At 39.4% G+C, this 26,346-nt stretch overlaps 2 protein-coding genes across 12 annotated transcripts in view; one reads left to right on the plus strand and one right to left on the minus strand.

Moving 5' to 3' along the window:
* PRIMPOL (primase and DNA directed polymerase) overlaps positions 1-11,397 on the minus strand; it is a 17,197-nt gene extending 5,800 nt beyond the window's left edge. For 2 of the 10 annotated variants that reach the window (XM_027879857.1, XM_027879862.1), the window contains exons 1-5: positions 11,308-11,397; positions 7,165-7,349; positions 6,022-6,113; positions 5,179-5,320; positions 4,127-4,274 (exon numbers count right to left, since the gene is read on the minus strand). In XM_027879857.1, coding sequence (XP_027735658.1) covers positions 4,127-4,274; positions 5,179-5,320; positions 6,022-6,113; positions 7,165-7,349; positions 11,308-11,332 — 592 coding nt within the window. In that variant the 5' untranslated portion in view covers positions 11,333-11,397. Of the gene's footprint in view, positions 1-4,126; positions 4,275-5,178; positions 5,412-5,456; positions 6,114-7,164; positions 7,353-8,527; positions 8,599-9,083; positions 9,333-11,020; positions 11,043-11,307 lie in introns of those variants that run through there. The other 8 variants (XM_027879860.1, XM_027879859.1, XM_027879858.1 and 5 more) reach the window with 8 other exon arrangements.
* CASP3 (caspase 3) lies at positions 11,355-25,801 on the plus strand. Of its 2 annotated transcripts, none has more exons than XM_027879874.1 (8): positions 11,355-11,456; positions 15,576-15,722; positions 16,810-16,902; positions 19,883-20,007; positions 20,510-20,638; positions 22,622-22,797; positions 23,248-23,365; positions 24,389-25,801. In XM_027879874.1, exons 3-8 carry the CDS (start codon positions 16,829-16,831, stop codon positions 24,613-24,615), a joined length of 849 nt encoding a protein of 282 aa, XP_027735675.1. In that variant the 5' UTR covers positions 11,355-11,456; positions 15,576-15,722; positions 16,810-16,828; the 3' UTR covers positions 24,616-25,801. The 2 variants fall into 2 exon arrangements, with proteins under 2 accessions (XP_027735675.1, XP_027735673.1); XM_027879872.1 differs by having other exon boundaries at positions 11,371-11,500.
* The last annotated feature ends 545 nt before the right edge of the window (positions 25,802-26,346 follow it).

The following is a 26,346-nucleotide window of genomic DNA, read 5'->3' on the forward strand; positions in this document are numbered from 1 at the left end:
AACAAACAGAAAAGGACAAGAGCAGACAATGTCATTTATGAGTCAAGAAAGAGAGTTTCTGTGCAAACATTCCTTAAAATAGCCAAGATGGAAGTGGTTGGAGTTCGGAGTCTCTTTTAGCCCCTTCTGCATTTTTAAAAAAGCCTTTTGATCAGCACACTGTACAAAATGGTTCTGGCCAGTAATGAGAAAACGATGCTTGGCAAGAATTTGTACTAAACCTCTTAAAAAAACCCCAAACACATGAACAAGCTCAAATTTAGGATTCTGAAAAACTTGTGATTCTCCCTCTCACTACTGCTTTCCCTAATATCATTTCCAGAATGATTGAAAATGTTTAGTTGTAGCTTTATAGCGCGTTCATTGATCTAAGAGTTTGATCAAAGCTTACTCAAAGAACAAATTATTTTTACAAAAGTATTTTGTAATGACTTTTCAAACTCCCAGTATTGTAATTCAAATCCATTGTGCCTCCAGGCTCTGCTAGATGGCAACCAAAGACAAACAAATAAAAACCATGGCCATGTTACTTCCAGGCAGAAAGCGGAGCAAAGAATAAATACAGATGGGGGAAAAAAACTACGAAGTCAAAGGAATACTGGCAAGGAGAATTCTGCAGTTGCTGGATGAACCTTCAGTGGGGAAAATGAAAGAACATGAAATATAAGTCTTCCTATGCTATCAACAGAATGACTCAGCATATCAAGCATCGGTGTCATCATTATCCTCATAATTAGTTACAGGACTACTGAGGCACACAAATGAGTCACAGTCACAGACAGCATTTTAACCCTGTGTGTCCAAATACACACAGAGCAAGTCTTAGTTTTAAAACAACAGTTACTTGGATCTTCGGTTCAGGGAGAAAATGGACCTGTTTCAGAACTGAAATTTATTTCAATTGCCATAAAAATTAGAGTATCTGTAGAAATCCTGGCTGACTACTTCACTTTTTTGTGTCTGTAGCTGAGTAACAATCACTGGTGTCAGAATAGCGAGGGTTCTGTCGGTGAAAGATTTAGTTCTTTATCATTCACACACGCCTTTGTTTTCTCTCTTCCAATGCCTTCTAACTGGTCAGATGTGGGAAACAAAGCCTGCATTTCATACTTTTGATCCTTGACTGTATTTTTTTGTATGTGGAATCTGTTATCTGAGCTGAGCAATGCAAATTCATTGATCTCCACAGCTTTCCTATGGACATACATGACCTCTCTCTTACATGAGCTATGAACTCAGCCCCTGTATTTTAATTCTAGCTAGTAACTAATTCCCAATATTATATACCAGAAGTTTTAAATCATATTTAATTTTAAGTCCATGCACTTTGTGCATGACTCCTGACATAAAATGCTTATGAAACAATATCATCCAAGATGTGATATTTCTTATTCTAGTTTATCCCACACAAATACCACTAACTCATCTTAAAGAATTTTTTGCATGAGGCAGAATACCACAGAGCTGAATATAAGAAAATGTGTGAAATATATATATATATAGGCATATGTCTGAAAAATGTATTAACCCTTTCAAGTTTAATATTATACAAAAACCTTTCCATCACATAAAAAATATATTTTTTTTCATACAGATTCTGGGAAATTACTTTATGTAGTTATCTGCATTTTTAGTCATTTACTACAGCAGAGCATTTTGCACAAAGTACAAAGCTAACACACTTTAGCACAAGTTTGTTACGCAGGTTACTAAAATGCATTAATGAAAACTCTCCAGTATAATATTATTGGCAGCATGCATGAATTTAACACTGACATTTATATATCTCAGTTATAAAAATTTGATTTCTACTGTGACTTCAATATCTTGCTGTAAAGGCAAAGGCAGAGTATGAATACACAAGCTAAAAATGTATTTTTAAGTCTGGCAGTTTGTAAACAGGTCAAATTCACGTCACAGTGGAGACACAGAACATTTAAACCAATGGGCCAGAATAAACAATTCAAGCTTCTACTGAAAGAACTGACTGATGTAATTTAGCTATCAAGATCAGAGGCTAAAATTGCTGTCATACCATATTATTCATCATCCATGTATTACTTAGGTGTTTATACTGGCAGAGGAGTTAAAAGGCCATACTTCTGAACTGAAAATTGCAGTACTCTCAGTTAAGTCTTCAGGATTTGTAACTCCTACCATGGTTCAAGTGAGAAATAACTGCTCTGTGTCACGCTTGGAGCTGGCAGCCAATAGTACAGGCAGTATTCATTTGCTTATAACCAAGACAATCTGCTTGGCTTTCCTCGAGCTACTCCTCAAAAGATTTAGGGACACAGATTCCACTACTCCTGAGAATGAGAAATTGGGTTTTTTTTAATGTTAAAAAAAGCTGGAAAAAAAAATTCCTCAGTTCTGGAAATACCCTGTCCTCTTTGTGTTAGAGTTAGGACCTGAATTTTGGCCCGAAGTGGTGCTTAGGCCATGGACCACACGCTTATACTAAAAATACTTGGGAAAAAAATTCATATGTAAGTGCAGGCTTACAATATCCATCCTGTCCTTACAGTCTGCTCTATTCCTCCAGATGTTCATGCTGACAAGACCTTCCATAAATGATTCCTCAGAACAACACAAAATGTGTCAACCCTATACCACTTCAATCCAGGAGTATGTGTGTTCTCCCCATGAAATAACTAGATAAATTCAAAAGGAAAATAAGATTTTCCCTAATGCTGTGCTGGGCTAGGCAGAAGGCCAGCACTTTGTCATTAATAACAGCATTGCTGTGCAGTCATGAAGTACGAAAAGCAAAGAGCTCATCTTCCCTGTGCTCTCTACAAGACCCTGCTAGGTCATACCCAGTGCCCAGTAAGAATCCACTTAAAAAACACAGGAGGCATTAAAAATTAAGAAATACGGTATAGACTTTACTCAAGACTGAAATGAAGGAGGGTGCAGAGCTAGAGAAAGAGGTAAGGGTGAGAAAGTGAGGACTGGGCATGAAGACAGACAGATTGTGACAAGCAGACAGCAGAATAAAAGTGGGAAACTGAGTGGGATCAAAATTTTGAACAAAACACCCTGAACCCTTCCTATTCTATTGCTGGGGGAAACCCAGTAACAATACACATAACATCTTGTAATCCTACTGCTGTTGTCACAGTTCTTCCTGAACACAAACAGTAGAGCTAAATGTCACAAATCTCATCCCTTCTAATAACCCCTGAGATATTAATCTGTGTAGAACAGCATTTCTGCTTCTTTTCCCTCACCATTTTTGTTTATTTGAAAAAAACCCAATAAGGAACAAAGTTTACAAAAATAAACACTCAAATATTAAGATATTACAAACCCAAGGTTGCAGGTGCAATGTTAATTTTAATTGCACCACTGGGCAAGCTGTTTTCCATGAGTTCCCCCTTCACTCAGACAAAATTTTGCAAATATTCTACTGTGCCCTCATTGGTCAAAGTATGTCTATAAGACTGCTTCACTGCACACCACAGAGAATAAACATAAAAGAAGAAGAAATAATGAATTTCAACATTAACTTTTCTTAATGTTCACTGCTAGCACTTCAGTGCTTCACAGGCAGTATTTTAAAAGCATATTCAAAATACTTCTGTTAAGTGAGGAGGTATTATTATACTTACGCTAAAAATGGAGTCAAGACAACCCTGATCTGGCAACTCTTTTTGTTGGGAGTTGCCATATCCCAGGAAAACCCAGCTTACAATCAACAATTAAAATTGCTTTCAGCTTCCTCTTAATCATGCTTATGCACAGGTGGCCTGAAATCACCTTTGTCCTGCCTTTCTGACCCCGTGCTGAGCACAAATGAGCTGTGTTTAGAGCAAATAACAGTAGCTTGAATTATTAAGACTGACATTAACCTGCAAGTTAAGGAGTCATAGACTCGCCAGTTTCACAGAAGTCAGTCTTGTCCATACTTTTATAAATAAAAGATACATGCTAATTATAGGAAAAGGAAGTAGAAGATGAGAAGAAACGAGGCTTGATGACACTGATAGTAATTTCTGCTGGGATTACATATTTGTTTCCACATATAATTCCATTAAAATAAATATTCAAATGTGAGAGGGCACTGCACAAAGTCAAAACCTCATCTTTTATTTCTAAGTGTAAGAGAAAAGAACGCACTTACCAACGTGAATATTATCCTTAAATACAGTCTTTTGGGGTAGAAATATTAAGTGCCGACTAAATTTTTCATCAGTACTGGAATCTAAATTCAAGACATCTTTAGTTGAACAATTTACATCATAAAGTTCTTTTAATTTTTGGCTGACAAGCTGAAATCATAAACATTAATTACGTTATTTTCTCTAGCATTTTTAGTAGTGGTATCTATACAACCTAACACAAATGCAGATTCTACATTTTTTTTCAAGGTTTCTTTTTGGGCTTTTTTTTTATTTTAAGCCTACAATTAAGTTAATTCAGACTAACTCATATCAAGTTTTAACCAAATTTGACACAGACCATATTTACATAAATGTGCAAGTCACTGACTGTACTACCAGTGATAATCTGAGCTGACTTTCAGTCTTTCAGGTCAAAGTCTAATTTAGTGGCTTTATCATCTAGCGTTTTTTCCACCACAAAGCAGTTCACACCTACACTGACAATATTTGTAACGTAGGTACAAAAGTAGGTGACAGAAGTCTTACAAAAGATATTCAAATTTAGGTACCAAACTGATAAGTGCAGTCACATGATGTTCTCTGCATCATCATTTAACTCAACTATAATGAACTGTTGTCTAAAGAACCTTACAGTCAGGAGGGATTTATTTAAACTTTGATATACACTCATATGGCAAAGGGAATGAACTCAGGAATATCTGAATGGAACTTCTATTGATGCTACTTTAAAGAATACCTAAACATTCCTTCAGTTTTACAGCTTTGAAGTGGCAGAGGACATAAAACAATCTCCAAAAGTAAACTTACCAATAAACCTACAGAGAATACAAACATTCCAACAACCATCATTCTTTATTTTTTATTTTCACTTAAAGAAGAGAACCTTTGCTCTAATTAAAACAGTATTTTTACTTAATTAAAAATAACCAGTAAGTCTACAATTTTTTAATTTTACTATAGCATAATCAAGATAAAGTGTTAAATCCTTTTTTTCATATTAAATCAACAAGAAATTCATATTAATCTGCAACACGACTTTGATCCACTTTACCTCAATTAGCTTTGCAACCATACTCTTGCCATCTGCACCAGGATTTGCTGGTTTGTAGAACTCCAAATCAAAATAAAGTTTGCAAGCATCTTTTTCAGGAATTACTTCATAGCAATGCATAAGACTTGTTTTGTAACCTTTGCTAAGGATAAATAAAAACAAATCACAAATAGACATTATACATACTTTTCAGTTGCAAACAAGGATCCCACAAGTCCTAAATATTTTTTTTTTATTTTTCAACCAACCACCCATATTAAAAAATGTAGCAGCCCTATAATGCTTTGAAAAAAATTGTAACAAACTTCAGCATCAAATATCAACAAAGATTATTTGTCTGGCCTAGAATTTAATTTTGTGAATATTCTCCTCCCCGTGCCCCCACAAGTCTTACAACGCATACAGAAAGGCTGTTGAGCATTTAAAGAACTATGAAAAATACAGCAAAAAACTGAAGTTTTCACACATATGTTTTAAACACGAACAATGAGATTATACAGAGTTTTTTTCAAATTAAATTAAAAAATAATCTCATTTTCAAATTGAGAAAAGAAAATTAAAAAAAACTGACTCAGATTTCTTTTACTTCATAACCAAATGTCTTATTATAAAACAGCCAAATGGGGAAAAAAGTTCAGCACATGATCAAGTAGTCAGTACTTGAAACTACATCATTTTTCCCATGGCCAAGATGAAACCTCAGGCAACCGATTACAGCTCTGTTCTCGTCAGAGCAGCAGGCAGCTCCTGGGGATGGCTATCCAGTCACAGCTCTTACTGGGTAATGGGATATCCAATATACTACTTTTAGCAACATACAGGGGTACCTTTTCCCATACTCACGTGTAATAAAACCAAAGCTCTTTATATGATGTCACAAGGTAAAACCTCTGTCCACTCCGTGTATTCTTTTCCAAAGCAAATACATGAACATCCTTTTTAAATAAAAACATTGAAGGTTTTTTGTTTTGGTTTTATGCATAGAACCATTTAAACTCTTCCTATTTGACATTAATCAAAGGCTAGTAAGGACCAGAGAACTACAAGCAGATCACTTATCCTTTTTCAAGCTAAGTAGCACCTGGTTTTAATGTAGAACATCATTCTGATATAAGTTACAAAGGTGAAAATGTGAAGCCTTTCTTTGCTGAGCATGAACATAACCTCTGCTTTCTCTGTAAAGTCTTCTTTTGTCTGGTCAGTGGCAAGTGCATCTAACAGGAGGAGGAATAATGTCCTCAAAGGATCAGCCTCATGGACATGATGGCAGCATATGTCTTTATGGCAAATATTTTTCAGACATTATGTTATTCAAATTAAAAAATAGAAATCTGAGAAGAAACCCCCCCAAAAAAACTACTGCCAAGCCAGCGAGAATCCATTTTGGGAAACAAACTGTCAAGACTACCTAAACACCTAAAACAGCGTGGAGAAAAACACAGTACTTTCTTTAAAAAGACCAATCAATTTGAAAAGTATTAAACTGAAAACAGAAGATACTTTTGCATAATATTTATTTGATTCATCACTTCTTATCATCTGAACTTGCTACGCTGATGCCACTGGAGAGTTGTATTGTTTTTTTTTTCTGTTTCCTGTTTCTCTCTTTTTCTTCCTCCTCTTTCCTCCCGCTCAGTTCTCACTACCTTCCCTTTCTCCTTCCAACCCTGGCAGCTTGCTTATCTTCAGGAGGAAGAAATCTAGCATTACAATGTTACCAAAAAGCACTTTACTGTTAGATGTTAACATCACATATTAGTATGATAGATGTATGTTAGAATTAGAACTAGTCCTTCTTAGAGATACCTGCAGTGCAACATGATCTCCTACAAAGACAAAAAAAACAAACTTGCTGTTTCAGGATTGGGAAGAAAGAAACCTGATCTTGCAATCTGATAAAGACTTCATTGTCAACCAAGATTTTAAGTGATGTTCAGCCTTGAAAGTACATAAAGACTAGAGACATTCACCTAACACGTAATATACCTCTTTGCAGGTTTTTACATAATTAAAAGCTTCGGCCTGTCGAGAAAATATTTTCCAAACAGAGGATGGCTGAAAGGGTTTGGACAGTCTTGGTCTATAAACTGTAGGAAGAGGGTTTCTTTCATAGTAGGATGCTAGTTCTTCCACTTTCTTCAGTCTTTCTTCCCATTTTCTCTTCATTTCTCCTAAAGCAATTACAAATAGCCAATTAGTATCAATTTCTGTTTGCAAGGCAATTTTAATTTTAATCATTGCTGCTTTTGATTCTTGTTTTGTTGAATGTAATTTATCAATTAACTGGGAGTAGCCAATATTCAAATCAACACCCAACCTTGCTATGATACTCATTTTAATTAAATCTATCCACACTGCTTTGGAAGTACAAGAGCTTCATATTAACACTATCAAAGATAAACACAATAGAACAATCACAATGAGGGAAGGCCTAGGAAGTTTCCTTTCTCCCTACAGAATGGTGTTGCACTCCTCATCAAAAAGTATACAAACTCTGCCAACTAGCCACACAACATCAGTAATGAGTGAAAAAATAGTATTATTTCTGCTTTATGACTGGGGAGACAAATGAGGTCATTAATTTGTATGGGTAGAACAGCACTTGAGTTCCTCAGAAGAATTAAGATTTCAGTGACTCTAGCTCTGAGCTTCATATCTCAAAGCAAAAGAACTGAAATCTAAAATGAAGACTCCATTCTCCGATGCTGACCTTTGCTACCTATCAGTGATACTTTCACCTACTTTAAAATCTCATGTACTTTCTCCCAGTCTTAAGATAGCAACCTTATCTCTTTTCAAGAAATAGCACCCTACAGTAACACTTGCTTATCTTGTAACCTTTAAACTCCTAGTTCCATAAAGTAATACAAATGCTACAGAGCAGTGTAGTATAGCACAAACACACATATGTACAAATATCTGTAAGTTGAACACCTGCAAATCAGGACAAAGCATTGCTAAGAAACGGGGAAACAGGGGAAGAGGGGCAAGAAGGAACAAGCACGAAAGGGAACCTTTTTGTTTTGCCCAGCATAACCACTTGGTTGTCATAACAACCTACCAGATGCAATGAAAGACAAAAATGAAACTGACTGTACTCAAAAGTATTCAAACCTTTAACAACTTGGATCCACAAGGTGAGTCTTAAGTATTTAAATATTCTTGTGGGGCCCCGAAGGCCAGATTTTATATCCTCTGAATTCCCCCTCTAAGTTTTCCACAGCAAAAGTTCCTGGACACTTACATTTCTGCCCACTGTACCTCTAAGCCTGCCTGTGTTTTGATAGTTTAGTGCCTATGTCAAGTCTAAATAACAGAATGTTTTTTCTCCAACAGGGGTCAAACATTATCTCTATAGACCTTGTCAGTCTTCTGACCTATGCACTTTCTCCACTCCCTTTTTGTGCAATTAGTTTCTTCCCGGGGAATGAAAAGTTAAATTATAGACAGCAATCAGTATTTCTCAGAAGCGCTGGCAAAACCCTCAGTTTCATTTTCATGTTGTTGTAAATTAACTGTTTTAAATTAACTGAGTTAAATTAACTGTTGTAAATTAACTGAGTGCAAAGGACATTCCCTACATCAGCACTTTTCCACAAGGTGACCATTGAAGAAGGAAAGTGAAAGAGAATTTCTATAGTTCTCTACTCATCTTAAAATTTCTAGTTATATCAGGCGATATTTTTGGAGAAACACAGCTGGGAGGATATCTGAACCTGGGAGAAGGTTGACGATCCTTACTTAAAAACTTAAACCTATCACTGTTCTTTGCAAGTCCAAACACTCTCAGATTCTCAGCAGTCCAACATGTCAGGTCTTTTCCAGGTAACTTCAGTTCCTGCATGAACTATATCTAACACAGCACACCCATTTACAGCATGTACAGATTACACACACAGACTAACCTTCTGAATTCACTAGGGAATTCCCACTTCATCTTCCTCTCTTCTGTCCTACCAGAAGTAAGGGGAGAACTTATTTTTATTTAACTTAACAGAGAGAAATTTTGTAACCAACGGTTGGACTTCAGCGTTATTAACTGAACAGGATGACTGCATGGAGAGCCTGGGAAAATGTCTCCTGAGAGATGACTTCAAGAACTTGCCATTTCAGTTTCCCTGTTTGATGGAAGACTACTTCTCTGGTTACTGCTGAGCACAGTGGATATCCTGTATTTTTACACCCAGTTATATGGCTGGTTTGAGATATTTTTGGTTTGGTGGTTGCATTTATTTATTTTTTACTAAAATGTAGGGACACATACGATGAAATCATGCTTCTATGTTTGTCTTTCCCCTGTAGCATGAGGGATTTCTGAAATGGTTTTAAAAATGTTTTAAAAAAAACACTCAAAAATCTGTAACGATTATGATAAAACACACTATCCACACCTGCTGAGAACTGAAGCTGACACATGCAAATCAGTTGCTACTCAAAATAACGTGATTACAGTTGCTTCCTGGCCGGTGTGTATCATGCAACATAGCTCTGTGGCAAAATTCATGGTCCTTGACACAAATAAATCCATGAGATTTTCCCCCAGCTACTGATTCCAGCCTTAGAAGAACATAATAAATAATGATGCCCCTACTGTTAAATTTCTTAATGTTAGTGAAAATTAGCTGAGTTATCCTTATGCTGAGCTGACAAACACTACTCATCTTCCCTCAACAACAACAAGGAGCATCAAATTTTCATCTTGCCCTCCTAAGAGAGGAAGCGGCCTGTACAATCACAGAATCACAGAATGGGTCAGGCTGGAAAGAACCACAGTGGGTCATCTGGTCCAACCCCCCCACTTAAGCACAGGATGTGTCCAGACGGTTCTTGAATATCTCCAGCGAGGGAGACTCCACAACCTCTCTAGGCAATCTGTTCCAGTATGCAATTTGTTCTTCAAATTAAGATTTGAGGAATTCTGTGTAAAACTCTGTATTAGACCAGGTATGTAAGACCTCAAAAAGTAGGTTAGTACCTGTTGTGAGAAGCTGGAATAGCAGTTTCCGATGTTATCTTACTCTGACGTCTGCTAGCGAAGGTCACTGTACAAATATGAAACTGACCTGAAAGTTGATGATGAAGCCAAAACCAGCCCTCAGCTTCAGACAGCTGTTGAGCAAGGCGGATCATCAGGCAGGCAGGGACATTCAGACTGTCCCTGTCTGTCGGTGTTATGAGCCCAAGGCTCTCCCTGTGGAGGGTGGGCAATAACCTTGCCCAAAGGGCATGCCCCGCTGCGGTACAGGCCAGCACACCCGTGGGGATCTCGCATGCTGAGGTCTGCAAGGTGGTTGCTTGTTTGGTAATTGTCCCCACAGATTACTTCCTTTTACAAACCACCATTCTGTCAGAATCGCAGAATATTGAGTTGGAAGGGGTCCATAAGAATCATTCAACCCTTAACCCTACACAGGACCAGACACAAGAATCACACCACATGCCTGAGAGTATCATCTAAACGCTTCTTGAGCTCTGTCTGGCTTGGTGCTGTGACTACTTCCCTGGGGAGCCTGTTCCAGTGCCCAACCACCCTCTGGGTGAGAAATCTTTTCCTGATAATCTAACCTAAACCTCCTCTGACACAAGTTCAGGCCATTCCCTCGGGTCTTTTACTGGTTGTCAGAAAAACGGGATCAATGCCCGCCCCTCACAAGGAAGTTGTAGACTGTGATGAGGCTGAACAGACCGAGTGCCCTCAGCGCTCCTCACACGGCTTCCTCTCAAAGGCCCTTCACCATCTTCGTTGCCCTCCTTTGGACGCTCTTTAACAACTTAATATCTTTCTTACATTGCGGTGCCCGAAACTGCACACAGTATTTAAGATGAGGCCGCACAAAGGTACCAGAATGCTACATTTCTCTCAGGTGGCAGAGGAACTGAAACAACACCCCACTCAAAGCGAGGAGCAGCGAGCGCAGCAGTTCCCGGCTCGGCTCTCACACCCCGCAGGGCGCGGTGGCTCACAGTGCCCCCGTGTTCCGGAGCGCACCCCTGGAGCCCGGACCGACCCCGCGGCCCCACGGCTTAGCCTGGCCTCGCACCGCCTCCCCTCGGCTCCGGCAGCCGCCCTGCACGGCGGGACCGCCTTCCCCGAGCCCCCGAGGCCGCTCCTCGCCGGCACCGACTCACCTCCCCCGCCGCTCGCCGCCGCCATCGGGGCGGGCTGCTCGCCCTGCGCGGGGAGGAGCCAGCGCTGCGCCGGGCGGGCCTACGGCCGCGGGGCTCCGTCGGCACCGAGCGGCGTCCAGCGCAGCCCAGCCGAGCGCAGGGGAAGGCAGGTCGGAGCACAGCGCCGAGAGCGAGCGAGCGGGCGGCAGAGGCGGTGGGTGCTGGCGGTGGCAGGGATGCGGGCGCGGCGGGGCCGGGGCCAAACAAAGCGGCGGGGGGGTGGGGTAGACCGGGCTGTGGTTCTCCAGCTCCGCGTGTCCGCCCGCATCCCCCCCGGCGGAGGTCGGCTGCGGGGGGCAGGAGGGCAGTGGCGTGTGGCCGGGGACGGGCCTGGCTCCGAGCGCCGCCTCGCCGCTCCCCGGGGCCTCGCGGGGCTCCCGGCGGGGCGGGCGGTGCTGCGGGCCGGGGTCCGGGGTCCGTCCCGCCCGGCCGGGCGGCAGAGCGGCCGCGGTGCTCTCCCGGCCCCGCCGCTTCCCCCTGCCCGGGGCAGGGCGCGGCACCTCGGCTGTGAGTTTTCCGGTAGCTTGAGGTAGACAGTTTGGTCCCTTTCAGCCTGTTTTTGTGGAGAAGCTGCCGAAACAAACAAACAAACTAAACAGGAGAAAAAGAGGAGAAAAAAAAAAAAAGGCGCTTTAGTTCTAAGCTGCTCTCTGGTGTCCCCCTCGGTAGACCATTAACTAACCGGAAACAGGGTCAGAGTCTGCATCTGGATCTACCAAAACAAAGCGGGTTAAACCTCATGTGTACGGACCCTGCCAGTGCTGGAGGAAGTTAGTTTGATACCCTGACACACTGTGACTAACCTTTTCTAATGAAGTCTTTTACCCTCTGACTCATAGTTCTCGCCTTCAGCTACCTGCCTGTCAGATGGTAGGTTTCGGACTAATACATCGTGCCCTTAATGTTAAGGAGCCCGATAAGACTATTGCTTATTGCATTGGTGATGTGATTAGTTGGTATTGGTGAATTAATAAGCAAGGGTCCCATCTACACTCGGAATAATTTCAGCTCTTGCTAATTTTGCAGCTTAGTGTTGACTAACTAAAAGTCAGGGTGCTGGCCCGGTGTCAGGGCTTTCCAACTACTACATCCAAACCAGAAATAAGGGGAAGGGTGGTCACAGAATTGGCATGCTTCCGTCAGTGGTAGCAGTATTTAGGAGGGGGGATAGTGTCACATGGAAAATATAATGGTACGTTGCAAATGCTTTTTGGTTTTTCACGTAGTCAGCTTCTATATTTTCCTTATGTTATTAATCAGATAATTATTGGTTAGCACTATACATTGTAGAATGGAAACATTTTAATTTGCTTGCATGCAAATTATTGCAATATGCCATATATATGTATATGTACATAAAATATCTTCTTTGAATGCTTGACATTTTCTCTTGCAGTCATGTGATGTGGAAAACTGCCCTTTTGTAATCATTAAGGACATGTTTTACAATACTGATGACTGTTTTGGAGATGTGTTTTAATACTGCTAGAATCATTGCTTTGTAGCAGCAGATGTATACTGAACATGTGTTGTCTCTCCTGCTTTGCAATTCAGTTATTTGCTTCCTTCTCTATCTGAGAAGCTTTGGTATTATTTTTATTGCTGTATTATTCATTTGTCTTGTTGGTTCTCATTTCAAATAAATACCACTTTAAAAAGAAACCTGATGTTTTGTATGGCAGTGGTGATACATGAGGATGTGAATTTATTTTCATTAGGTCCAGAAGGAGTAAGTAAATCCAGGCTGGAAGGGAGTAAAAAATTGTTCTATATCAATTGTTCTATATCATTTTCCTATTAAAAGAAAAGTATTGTAACAACTGCATTTATAGAAGGAAAAAATATTTTTTTTCTCTTACTGCTATGCAGAGAGACATTGGTCATTTTTTGTTAGCTTTCTAAGCATAGCTTTGGACCTTTTTTGAACCACTTTGATTTTCACTACTTAGTAGCTGTAAAGATCATCACAGCATAATTTTATAATCATTGTCTCTGTGTCATAGGATTTTTAAAAAACTAATTTTTTAAGATGAAGTACTGGAAAATAAACTTCCTAAAACCTACAGATTATATTCTGCTGGATTACAAAAATGCTGTTGCTCTTTACAGCCACTTGTTTTTTTTCCATCTTGCATAAGAGAAAATAATATCAAGGATAAGAATAACATTTTTTCATTAAATTCTTATGTATTGTCGTGATTCCTACTCCCCTCACCCCTTCCCGGACCCCTGCCATCCTTAATAGGATGAGATCATCCTCCATAGGGAAATGTGTATTCTGCTTGAAAGAGGATGGCATCACTGCATTACCTAAACCAAGATGAGGCAATTCTTAGTCTGTTAGAATCAGCATCATCCTCTAGAGAGCACTGCTGTTACCATGACCGGTGCTTTAGAGCAGAAAACGTGCTGCCGGTTAAAACGTGCGTTTGACTGCCTAGCAACAAGAGACACCTCCTTGTGGATGTCTTTTGTTCTTTAAACAAGTGCAGATGACTTGGTGCCTTAAGGTGCTCAGAAATTGATGGATATTAAAGGTGAGTTACAGATTCTATTATGAAGATAAGGCATGCGAATTTCAATTCCTAATGAGTTACAACCAGCCTTTCTAGATAATCTCTCTAGCTTCAGTAAAGTCTCTTAGACAAGCCCAAATTGTGATGAAGTAGAATGCAGTGAGCTCTAACACGTCATTAAACAATTGAAACTGTAGGCTGCAAGCTAGGCTTGCTGAGGCTTTAGTAAGAAATGGTTTTATGACTGGTATTAGAAAATGTGTTTTACATTTTTCAGAAACAAAGTACTATAGTTTGTTTTAACTGTAGGTTTTGCTAGCTGCTTTTTCCAATTTCATTGTTTCTTTGGCATTGGATCAATTACAGCAGTTTTAGTCAAATTTTAAGATCACTTAAATGTTGCAGATCTCTCTTAGTGTTTGCAGCATGCTTTAACATTTATGTTGTAGAAGCACTCAGTGCTTGCAGCCAGTTAGGTCTCCAGTTTGCTTTCTTGAGTCTGCTGCTGTTCACCAGTGCTATTCTCACCATTACTAAACCAGCTTACTAAAACCAGCCCCTAAAGGGATGCAGCAGTTTGGTTGGAGCACACCTGATGTGAACTCAAGACAGCCTAGTGATCCACTTACCCTACCTAATTACTGCAAGATCTTATCTATTGGCCAGAGTTGTTAGCTTGCCCTATACTTTGGGTGTCTTTCTTCAAGTAACCCTTGGTAGCCCAGGTTGGCTCACGTGATGGAGGGGAGCTGACCACAGCTCATGCAGGCACACGTTTACTAATTTACACTCTGTGCTTCATGTACTTGCAGTGCTGGCACTGCAGATCTTCACAGTATCAAACAGCTGGGATAAACACCTGGGGGTTTAGCAGAAGTTGATTTCTGTGCTGATATGGCTACACTGCTGTCAGTACACCTGCTGGCACGTTTCGATGATAGAGTTGGTAAATGATGTGTGCTTTTTTTATATGGCGTAGTTGTTCATTACTGTTGGTAGACAAAGAACGAATGAGGAAGGAAGTAAACCTTTTCCCTGTCTCTCCCATTAATCTGTTCACAGTGAAGGGTTTGGGTTATGCTTTTGTACATAGTGCTTCTCCAGAAGAAGGAACAGCACTGAGTTGCATCAGAATTGTGGGTCAGTCTGGTGGGATGTTTTCCTACAGTTAAAATTTTGCTCAAAAGTGTCAGGCTGAGACCTCAGGAAAGCTGGAGACCAAAGCCAAGGATGATTGTGGTAGGGAGAGGGTTGAAAAAAGCAGAGAAACTCCCGGAAACTGGGCTGTGCAGGAGCAGGGGAACTCCAGTGTTCTTGCCAATGGAAGCCATTCTTTCTGCTTCCCAGGGATCAGAAGCTCTACTCTTCAGTTAGAGCTGGGTGGACACACCAGTTGTCGCTGTAAATTAGATTTTATTGGCAGTGCACAATTATAAGGCATAGAGTTGGATCACTGTCAGGCCACAGGTCATAGGTAACCTTTGGAATTGCTTGTCTTTTTTCCTCATAGGGAAGTTTTAATTAATTAGACTTTGCAGTTAGGATGAGTGAATCCAGATCATGGTGCTAAGCAGGCAAGTTTGTCATTGCTGCTTTAGTTCCTGCCCCATGATACTGTCTTAAGAGTAAATTTCTAAATTTCTAGAATGTATTTTAGACATTTTAGTTCTAAAATACTGAGCTCATTTAATACTTATGCAATTTGGTTTTCAGGAAATTTCCTGTTTGCTGTATTACATAATACAGTTCTCAAGTCGGGAATAATTTGGTGAGGAAGATTTCTTAATTACATCGGTGCTCCAATATACAAAGAAATAGTATTCAGAATAACCCTGAAGGTCTTTTGAAGTCACTAAAAACGTAAGTAAATGTCTTGTAAGAAACAAGGAAAGAAAGAAAGAAGGTTATACATAACCAGATTAGTGCTTCTGATGCATCAGGAATGGTTGCCACAGAAATGTGGCAAAATGGATGTTTCTGATGTTCTGTAGATATGAAGTTGAGACTTAATATAATAATTTTATGATGATGGAAGGTGGCAAATATGGTTTGCCACCAAAGAACTTAAGCCTGTAATAAGAATCTTCATCATATCTGACCAGCAAACCTTACTACTTGGTCTGGTTATGTATGCATTTCTACTTACCGTAAATATATCTGCTAAGTAGTTTGTTAAATATATCTGCTAAGTAAGTTTGTTAAATTCTTGCCTCGTAATACCTTGTTTGTTTCTTGAGGTCTAAGCACTTCTAAGCATTTATCACTTTGTCCTGTCTGGTGATTGCAATTTATGATGGTTAACTGTTTTACGAAACTTGAGCTTAAGGTAACTTTTGGTAATGTGTTCCATGAATACACACAGAGTAATTGTGGGGGAGGTTTAATGCTTTTACACTGATTTCTGGCTTGGTATCCATCGTAATTTATTGTCCTGCGTTCTGATAAAAGTAAATAGCAGCCCACAGAATAAGGTTCATTTCATCAACTATTTGAAGTTACATTGTTATAGTTCTATGTCATTTATTTTGCAATTACCTTCACATACACCAACTAGAATGGGATGTAATAATGTTTCATTTCAAACAGAATGCAGAGAAATTACTCATTTCTCAAAATACTATGACCCAAAATCTAATCTTCTATGTTAATTTTTGCACATGTCCAGTAGCTTGTACTGCTTGATTTTTGGTTCTCAATTGCTAGCGCATAGAGGAACACTGCAATATTTTAAAGATTGCTTTTGATTTGTTTGTCTCATAGCCTGCTTTTTGTAGGCCTTTTCAATGATTTGGTCCGACCGTTTTTCCCAGAGTTCTTTTAGAATGCAATAATTTAGAAAAATATTTCATGTTCTTCTTTCAAAGATAAAATATGTAGGAATTACTCAGAGATGCTATTTTTTTTTCTGTGAACTGTCATAACATTTTTATTTTCTTACATTTTCAAGCTGATAATTGAAAGGCACAATGGCAGACATCGGAGATGGACCGCATGTGGGGGGAGATCTGACAGATGCAAAATCTGTTCCAGGTTTCAAAGGGTAAGTGAGGTACTTTTGGTTTAGGTCTTCAGTTTAAGTCTTGAAGAATCTTGTGCTGCAACAGAAGGCAAGAGTCATAGAAGAAATAATGCTAAGAAGAAAAGTTTCAATTATGGTGAATGGTAATAATTGTCATAGCTGTCATAAACAACTATTAGAGTTGTACTGACTTTGAAAATGTACAGCATCTGACAGAACAGGCCACACACATGTACAAGGAACTAAAAAGCAAAATACTTGAGGTGCAGTTAGGCTGGTCTTAACAGTATCATGAAGTGGTTAGCTCTTCTTGAAAAGAGACATCTGTGTCTCACCCTAGACTAAATGCTCACCCCTTTCCTTGAACTGCTTTTAGAGCTGACCTGAACTTGTGGCAGACAGCCCAGCTGGTTGAGCTGACCTGCTGTAGGGGCTGTGTGTGTGGAAGCAGAAGTGTGAGAAGAACTTATGGGGTGGAAGGGAGGAAACGCAGGCCTGTTCTTCCTGGTGCCAGCTGGTTGTTACACTGGTCTAGCGCTGTCATCAGATTACACTCTCTCTGGGAAACTAATTTGGTTCTGAAGTAATTCTTTTTAATATTTCAGTGAAAATCAGGTTTAAGAGTATTACAGACTTTTTATTTGTAAAATACGGTATGATAGGCCCCCAGTCTTGTAACCACTTACCCATGTGCTCAAGTGAGAAAATCCATACCAGCTTCAGCATCTGTGGACTTCTTAAAATTGACAAGTGTTGCAGAGTTATGAGTGGGTGGGAGGGTTGGTGATTCTTATCGTTAAGGCAGAATTACAGCTGCATATAGAGTCCTGGTCTTTTGTCATGGATGGGGTGATGCACTTCACTTGTAGGAGAGAAGTAGCAGTACATTTATTGATACAAAACAGTGATTTAACAAAGTTTGATAGTAGATGTGACAATGGTCTAACAAGATTCTCTGGCAAGGTACACTTGATTGTCCACTGCGAAGAGGATAGGGTCAGACAAAACAGTCACAGAGACTCTCCTGTTGAGTCATGAGGTTCAGAAAGGACCTCCTTGCATTCTAAACTTCTTATGGGAGGGGAGTCTGGGTGTGACAGCTTATGTCTAAAGGATTATATGTGCACAACGAATCCTTTCAATCATTTAGACAGACTTTTAAAGTTATCATGCCATCAATTACTTACCAAGAATCTGTTGCAGCAATGAATCTCAGCCTCAAGGAGTAATCTTGAGAGGCATCCCTGTTGAAGGGGAGATCCTGGTGTGCGGCCCACTGCCAAACAGGAGAGCTCAGGAGGCCCTGGGCTTTATGCTGTATATGTAGTAAGATAATTGACTTACAGTCATATTTGCATACCAGCCATGTTTCGGGATGGTGCATGCTTAAACAGCCCTTCAACGCTGAGGAAGACTCATGGCCCTCAGCTATTGTGTTATTTGTCTCCCCAAAGTCCAGCTTCATCCAGATGCGGCCATCGTGACTACTACTGGTGGCTATTGCTTAAGCAGAAAAGGAGCACATATCTGCAACATCCTTTTAGGTTTTGAATGTTTACCTGTGAAAATTCAGTGATAATATGACTTTGGGTTAGAATTCTGAACACATTTGCATTCTCAGAGCTAACCTTGGCTCCAGGTACGTGGCTCTCAAAAGATGATAGTAAAAAAAATCCAACTGATTTCTTGTTGATATAATAACTGGCATCCTTAAAGTAAGTTTTCATATTCTCTTGTGCAGAGGCATTATAGTTTTAAACACAGTTCTTCCTTGATTATAAATTTTAAGCTTGTTACAAATTGATCAGAAGGTTACTACAAATAGAGATGACACTTTACTTTTTTATTAAAATCCATTGTGTATGTGCACATTTTAACCGAATCAAAAGTGTAATTTGGGAGCATAACTCTACAAAGCAGTTTCATTCATTTTAACCTCTGGGCAAGTACAGTCTTCACTTAAATCTACCAACTGATTTCACAGATGTAACTTAGAATCATAGGCTGATTTGAGTTGGAAGTGACCTTAAAAATCCTCAGTTCCAACCTTTGTGGCGTGGGCAGGGACACCTTCCACTAGACCAGTTGCTTAAAGCTCCATCCAACCTGGCTTTGAACACTTCCAGAGGTAGGGCATGTGCAGCTTCTCTGAGCCACCTATCCCAGTGTGTCACCACTCTCACAGTAAAGAATTTTTTCTAATATCTAATCTAAACCAATTTTCTTTCAGTTTAAAGCCATTCCCCTTTGTTCTGTGACTACCTATCCTTGTCAGAAGCCCCTCCTGTCTTTCTTGTAGGCCCCCTTTAGGTACTGAAAGGCCACTAAGAGGTCTCCCCAGAGACGCCTTCTCTCCAGGCTGAAAAACCCTACCTCTCTCAGCCTGTCCTAGGAGAGGTACTCCAGCCCCCCAGTCATCTTCATCATGGATTCCTCTGGATTCACTCCAACAGGTCCATGTCCTTCTTATGCTGGGGACCCCAGAGCTGGATGCAGTGCTCCAGGTGGAGTCTCACCAGAGCAGAGCAGAGGGGCAGAATCACTTCCCTCGACCTGCCGTCCATTCTCCTTTTGATGCAGCCCGTGGTGCAATTTGCTTTCTGGGTTGCAAGTGGACAGAGACAGCTCGTTCAGTTTTTCATTCACTAGTACTTCCCAGTTCTCCTCAGGGCTGCTCTCAATCCACTCATTATTGAGCCTGTATCCGTGTTTGGGATTGCCCTGACCCAGGTGCAGGTCCTTGCACTTGGCTTTGTTGAACTTCATGAGGTTGGTACAGGCCCACCTCTCAAGCCTACTTGACATCCCTTTCCTCTAGGGTATCAACCACACCCGTTCATCTTGGTGTCATCAGCAAACTTGCTGAGGGAACTTCTAGAGAGGAAGTAGCAAACATTACAAGTTTCATTGGGTTTGCTAAAATAACCTGTTGTTGTTGTTGCTATTTTGAAAATAGAGAGATCAGGAATTAACACCTAAATTTTGTCTGGTTTCTATGCAGAAGGAACCTACCTGCTAGCAAGTCCATGGACTCTGGAATTCTGCCAGACTACAGTTACAGAATGGATTATCCAGAAATGGGGGAATGTATAATAATAAACAATAAGAACTTCCACAGACATACTGGTACTACTTTCAATTTTTTAAATTTTTCCCTTAATTTAGATAAATTAGTGCCATGTGTTATTTTTCAAAATTAAATATGCAGGCCAATTTTGATTGCAGTTTAAAATTAGGTCATTTGAATGGCTGCGATTCATTTCAGTACATTCTTCCAAATGTGCCGAGAGGGAACACATTAGGGTATAGCAGTAAGAAGGAGACAAATTGATAGGCAGTACAAGTCTGTCTTACCTTTAAGTCATGACTTCTATTTTGCAAATAAAATTCTTTTTATGTCCTTACATAGATAGGTAGATATAAAAATAAGATGTAAATAAATCTACAGTACAAGTACAAGAGTGGGAGATGGTGTGCATGTGACAGTACAATGTTTTTTCTGTTATAGTGGATCTGGAATAATAGAATATTTCAGATTGAAACAGTATAAATGAAAAAAAGAATTTGGCTCAATCGGACCATGCCATCTGTATCATATAAAAATATGACACATTTCTTTTATGTATAGGGATGCTACCCCGTTCGGGTACAGATGCAGATGCTGCAAGTGTCAGAGAGGTTTTCATGAAACTGGGATATAAAATAAAGATCAACAATGATCTTTCATGTGGGGACATTTTTAAACTACTGAAAAAAGGTAAGTAATAATGTGTTCAGTGTGTGTATTAAATTGGCCACTGTTTCCAAATACATCTCGAGCCCTCACGTCTCTTCTTCCATGGTTCTTTTAGATGACATTTCACACCTTCCAGTGGTTTATTGCTAGGATGGCATGTACGTCATAGTTTCTATGTTTGTTCATCTTTGCTGTCTCTCCATCTTTTGTGCCATGACTGTTGTCTCCATATCCTATCTCATCTTCTAAAGAAGGCTGGAAAAAAGGCTGAACCTTAAATGCAGACTGATTTATATTCTGACCCTGGGATCACTGAAGCTCTGTGAGTTGGAAAGAAACCTGCTTGATTGGGTAGAGGGGGTCTGTGCTACATGCTTAGTGGTGTGGCCCAAGAGGGGTTCTGACTGAGGGACTAGAACTGCAGGTGTGTGGAATGAGTTACTCTTCTAGAGAAACAACTCAAATTTTGTCTAACTTGTGAAACAAAACACCCTTCTCCCAAGTGAGAGCTTTATACTACTGTGTTAGTCCTGCTTTGTTTGGACTTGGCTTCATCTAGACACTTAAATTAAATGGTGCCTGAAGGTATTAGCCCTGGAGCACAGCCTATTCTAGTTAACTGCTGGAAGATGACTTATGCCTACTAGTGCTTTCCCAGACTCTTTCAGGTCTCAGTTCAACAGTAAAAGTCATCCAGTGATTATTCCCAACAGCCAGTTAGCTTGCAGCAATCCTGGGCTTGTGTGGGGTTTTTTTTTTGGTGTGGGTTTTTTTGTTTTTTGTGTTTTTTTTCTGTTTTGTTTGCTTGTTTGTTTGTGGGGGTTTTTTGCCCTCCTTTTTTTCCCCCCCTTTTTTTGTTGTTGTTTTTTTGTTTGTTTTTTGGTTTTGTTTTGGTTTGGGTTTTTTGGTGGTTTTTTTATTGTGTGGGGGGGTTTTTTGTTTTTTTTTTAATAGATGTAGGTTCTTTGGTGCTGGTTAATGTTTACTCCAGACAATGTTCCCAGGCACGATTAAGTTATTAGTATAGTTGCAGCCAGTCTATTGACAGTAGCTGAAAGTGTGACTCTTCTAAATGCAGTGCTTGTCCAAAGATTGTAGAAATGCCTGAGTGTGCATCACTTGAGAAAAATATAAGTAGTTCATTTTTTCCAGAATAGAAATTCAGTGTTTTGGTAAGCAGTAAACAGTAAAACTTCAGCTTTACAGACTGCTACATTTTTCATGTACAAACTTCTGCATCTTCTTGCGTTACCACTCAGCGTTTCTTTTGGATCCTTTCTTTTAAACTACATTTGTATCTTTTCATAAATTCAAAAGATTCATCTTGGCCCTCAAGTACAATTCCCACAATGTCAGGCAACAAAAGACACTGGAGAATATCTGTGTTATGTTCTTTGTCTATCATAAGATGGAGGGGAAAAAAAGTATAAATCTACAGACTCTTTATATCAAGCTTAAGTGTCTTAATGTTTTACTTAAAGAGGCTTGAAAAATCTTTCTAGACCGTGCTACAAGTCAAAGTGAGAGGAGAGGGGTACTGCTAGTGCCTAGGTCCCTGCAGTAGCAGCAGTTTTCATGCTGCAGTCAGTTCCCATGTAATCCAAGTAGTTGGAGCATCTCCATTCGGAAGGAGAGAGAGGTAGGATTTCTCCATCCTTTCCCAAAACTCAGAACTTTCCATCAGTCCAATCCCAGATCACAAGACTGACCATTACTGAATGAGTGAGGTTTGTCTTCAAAACACTCTGTTTCCCTGTGGTATTCCTGGCCTAGTTCTGTGACCGTGTCTTAGAATGGGTAGGGTTGGCCTTTAATTTGGGGTTTTCTGTGTCCAACCTCCATAAGTAAAGTAGGCAGATTACTTTGTTGAGAAGTGAAAACTGGCTGGACATTTCTAAACATGGGAATTAGTTCTTAAAGATTGCAGTCACATAGGAAGGATCAAATGTTTCAAATTTTTAGGGAATGCAGGAAGTTAAGGTAATTCTCTTTTTTTCTTTCAAGTTTCTGAAGAAGATCACAGCAAGCGAAGCAGTTTTGTTTGCGTGTTGCTAAGCCATGGTGATGAAGGACTAATCTATGGTACAGACGGCCCTCTTGAACTGAAAAGGCTAACAAGCCTTTTCAGAGGTGACAATTGCCGAAGTTTAGCAGGAAAACCCAAGCTCTTTTTCATTCAGGTGATGTACAGCTGAACAGTGATCATCAAATCAGTCAGATACTTCAAAAAATACTGCTTCCCACTAATTATTAGTGCAAAAAAGTTAATTTTTTCTAAATTTGATTTAAGCGGAGTTACTAAGATTCTTTTCAGGTCTAAAAGTGGCACAATCCGCCCTATTAGGTAGGCAGTATTTGTAATAGATGAGATTGCGGATTAAGTAAAAATTCAGCCAGTATTTTAAAGAGTTTCTGAATGAATGTCTACCTTATCCAAACTGTGATTTAAATAAATGCTAGCTACTTTTCTTCTGAGTCAGTCTAATGGAAATGTGACACATAAATTGTTTTAATTTTTGCATTTTTTTTAGTCAAGATATTGTCATCTTGAAAACATGAAAAAAACCAATATTCTGATTGTGATCCCTGCCTTTTCTTTAATTTTATTTTCCATTCTTTCCACCTAATAGGCTTGTAGAGGGACCGAATTAGATTCCGGTATTGAGACAGACAGTGGATCAGAAGAAACAATGTGTCAAAAAATACCTGTAGAAGCAGACTTCCTGTATGCATATTCTACAGCTCCAGGTGGGAGACTGTGTTTATATGTGAGCCTTTATTGGTGCTAAAAATTACAATTTGTAGTTGTATCCAGTCAGTGGGTGGCTTCACTAGTATGGAATATCCCTTTGGTCAGTTTGGGTCAGCTGTACTAGTTGTGTGCTTTCTCAAGATTTTGTCTCCCCCAAGCTTAATGGTGGGGCGGGGGGGAAAGGTTGGAGAGACAGTGCTGATGCTGTGACAGCGCTGTTCAGCAGTAGCCAGAACTGTGTTGTGTTATCAACACCTTTCTAACTACCAGTGCAAAGCACAGCACAGTCAGGGCTGCTGTGGGGAAATGAACTCCAGCTCAGACAGACCCAATACACTCTTTGATGAAAATATGAGTTTTCTTCTCTCGGTCACTTTTTGTACACTGATTTGATTTCTTTTTGAGGTAGTTGCTATTCTCAGTTCCTACAAAACCGCCACCAAACCCTGAACATATATCTTTCTCCCTATCAAATCCGCAAATGTTCATCTGCTGGAAATTGAGTTAATCAGGGTTGTATAAATAACTTGCAGCAGGAGGAAAAGGTATTATTCTGAGAAAGCAAAGCAATCTGATATGCAGAAGTGGATAAACACAAACGTATTGTTTGCTTATCAACTCTATTTACGTTGCATCCTTAAGCAAAATTAGTAGGGGCAGAGCCCCTGAAATCCATTCTGCATCTTGGCTCCATCTTTACTGTCACCTCTCCTTTGTGTTCATGTACTCTGTGAAGTAGTAAGTGATCAATGGCTAAGATTGTTGCAGCAGAAGATAATTTTCCTGCCTTTTGATTTTCTACCTACTTAAAGTTTTCTTAGATTATAAAACATGAGAGGATTAGAAAAAGCTTTCGAGTTGGAATTTGAAGAATCTAAATTTTGTTTGTTGGTGGTTTTGAGTTTTTATTTTACAACATTGATTGCTATTGGAAACAATGCGTCGTTCCCTTAATTGCTAACCTGTCCTGTATCAAAGGCTGCTACATCTGATCACTTTGACATTGCTCTCTTCCACAGGCTATTACTCCTGGAGGAATTCAGCTGAAGGCTCCTGGTTTATTCAGTCACTGTGTAAAATGCTGAAGGAACATGCAAGGAAACTTGAACTCATGCAGATTCTAACTCGTGTAAATCGCAGAGTGGCAGAGTATGAGTCCTGTTCAACCCGAGAAGATTTTAATGCAAAGAAACAGATTCCATGTATTGTCTCTATGCTCACCAAAGAATTTTATTTCCCTTCCTAAAAGAGTTTTTCAGTTCATGTATTTATCTGCAATTTATATGCAGTGTTAGTACAAAATACCACTTTTGATAACTGTTTACTACTGTGTGTGGCACAATGAGCTATCTCAAAGTTAGATATGTCCGTTATTAGAAGTATTTCGTAGTATGGCTGTGTTAGAAATGCAAACTTGAGTAACTGAAGCACAGGCAGATTTCAAAGTAGTGCTCTGAGTATCGCAAAAAATTAGGAAGGGGAGCCTGAAGAAAGATCACACCATTTTTCAGAACTACTTGGTGCTACATTTCACTTTGCTGAAGGGGCAGAGAAAAACAGTTCTTGTAAATAGTTTGGTTTCATATCTTACAAAGAAGATTCAGAATGTGATACGTGTATTAGTTATGATTATATGATAGTGTTGTCACACATTTCTTCTTAACTTAAGTTCTTGAAGTTTAGGTTATAAATTAACCTAAACTACTTTTATAATTTTGGGCATAAACTGTGGAAAACAGCCATTTCAATTTTTTTACATACAAGTAGGAAGCATGTTTAGAATACAGTCAGTTTTTCTTGATAATTTTTTAACTTTGTGTATGGAATATTAGATAAAGCAATTACATCAACACAGTAGCTGTTTCAAAATAAATTTTGTATTCTGACCTTGAAGCTGAGTGCCTAAGGGACCAGGTCTTCCAAAATCTCTTTTTCTGCAGCTTCCTAAAGGGTAGAGCTGTTGGGGCATATTTGGGGCTGTATCAATGAATGCAAAAGGAAATCTGCATTCTGAACAGTCTGTTTTCCTCTTTCTGGCCTTAAATACGAGTGTGTTTGCTCTGTGCTACGTGTTTACCACATGTAATCCGTGTGAAAGCCTAGATTTGTGGCACTGGAGAAATTTAACTTCTTTAATATCAATTTGAGTAAATAACAAAACTTTAGCTAAAATATGTTAACAAAGAGTAAATTTCTTGACTCTGAATTTTGTGAAACTTCTACAAAGTTGTAAAACGTTTCTGCTCATGTTTCAGCTCGCAGCAGTCTCTTTAAGATCAGAGGAGGACAATACTAAATGACTATAGGGTGCTTGCAAAACAAGACTTGAAACTCTTCAAATTGTGTAGCATAAAAAATGTTGGCAAATTGATGTTCACTTCCAGAGGCATTTGGTACTCTTTTTAAAATTAAATACTGTTTCCTAAATTGTATCATGCTTTTCTTTGTGTGTTATTTGTTTAGGATCTGATAGCTTTTGCAAATTCATTGTAACTTTAATCATGTCCCTTTTCCTATACCTTTTCTCTCCTTACCACCTGAAGTTGAAAAGAAGGCCCTTTAAAGCATTCTGTGCCATATAGCCAGGTAATAAGAGTAGTCCAGTGATTGAGACCTGGCTAATGCAGGTTCAAAAGGGATGCAGAAGAGGCAAATTTAGACATCATAGATGAGTTCCCTGATGACTGCATGCTGGATAGGAGGAATCTTTTCACTCTCTTGTAGAAAAGTTTTGTGACAGAGGATTGGTCTATTTTAACTCAGTTCTAGGTAGATTTATTGCTCATGCTTCTGTTGAAAAATTAAAAAGGCCTCTTCTTCATGTAGGTTGTGACTTACAACATCTGCACAGTTATATTTTGTAAATGACTGACAGGACTTCTGTTCATCTGCTTCAAAGTAATGGGGGATAGGGATGTTCAATGAGTTCTTAGGTATTTTCTGTGAAAAAGTCTTGTCGCAGAGTTTGCTCTTCCCT

The sequence above is a fragment of the Empidonax traillii genome, unplaced genomic scaffold (assembly GCF_003031625.1).
Source record: "Empidonax traillii isolate 1590-97213 ecotype Southwest subspecies unplaced genomic scaffold, ASM303162v1 scaffold60:size2069287, whole genome shotgun sequence".
NCBI classification, from domain to species: domain Eukaryota; kingdom Metazoa; phylum Chordata; class Aves; order Passeriformes; family Tyrannidae; genus Empidonax; species Empidonax traillii.

Excerpts from the sequence above, each read along its gene's own strand:
- CASP3 (XM_027879874.1), top strand. The coding sequence starts at position 16,829 with ATGGCAGACATCGGAGATGGACCGCATGTGGGGGGAGATCTGACAGAT. Across the intron at positions 20,639-22,621 it reads TTTTAAACTACTGAAAAAAG|TTTCTGAAGAAGATCACAGC; the intron begins GTAAGTAATAAT and ends TTTTCTTTCAAG. Across the intron at positions 22,798-23,247 it reads CCAAGCTCTTTTTCATTCAG|GCTTGTAGAGGGACCGAATT; the intron begins GTGATGTACAGC and ends TCCACCTAATAG.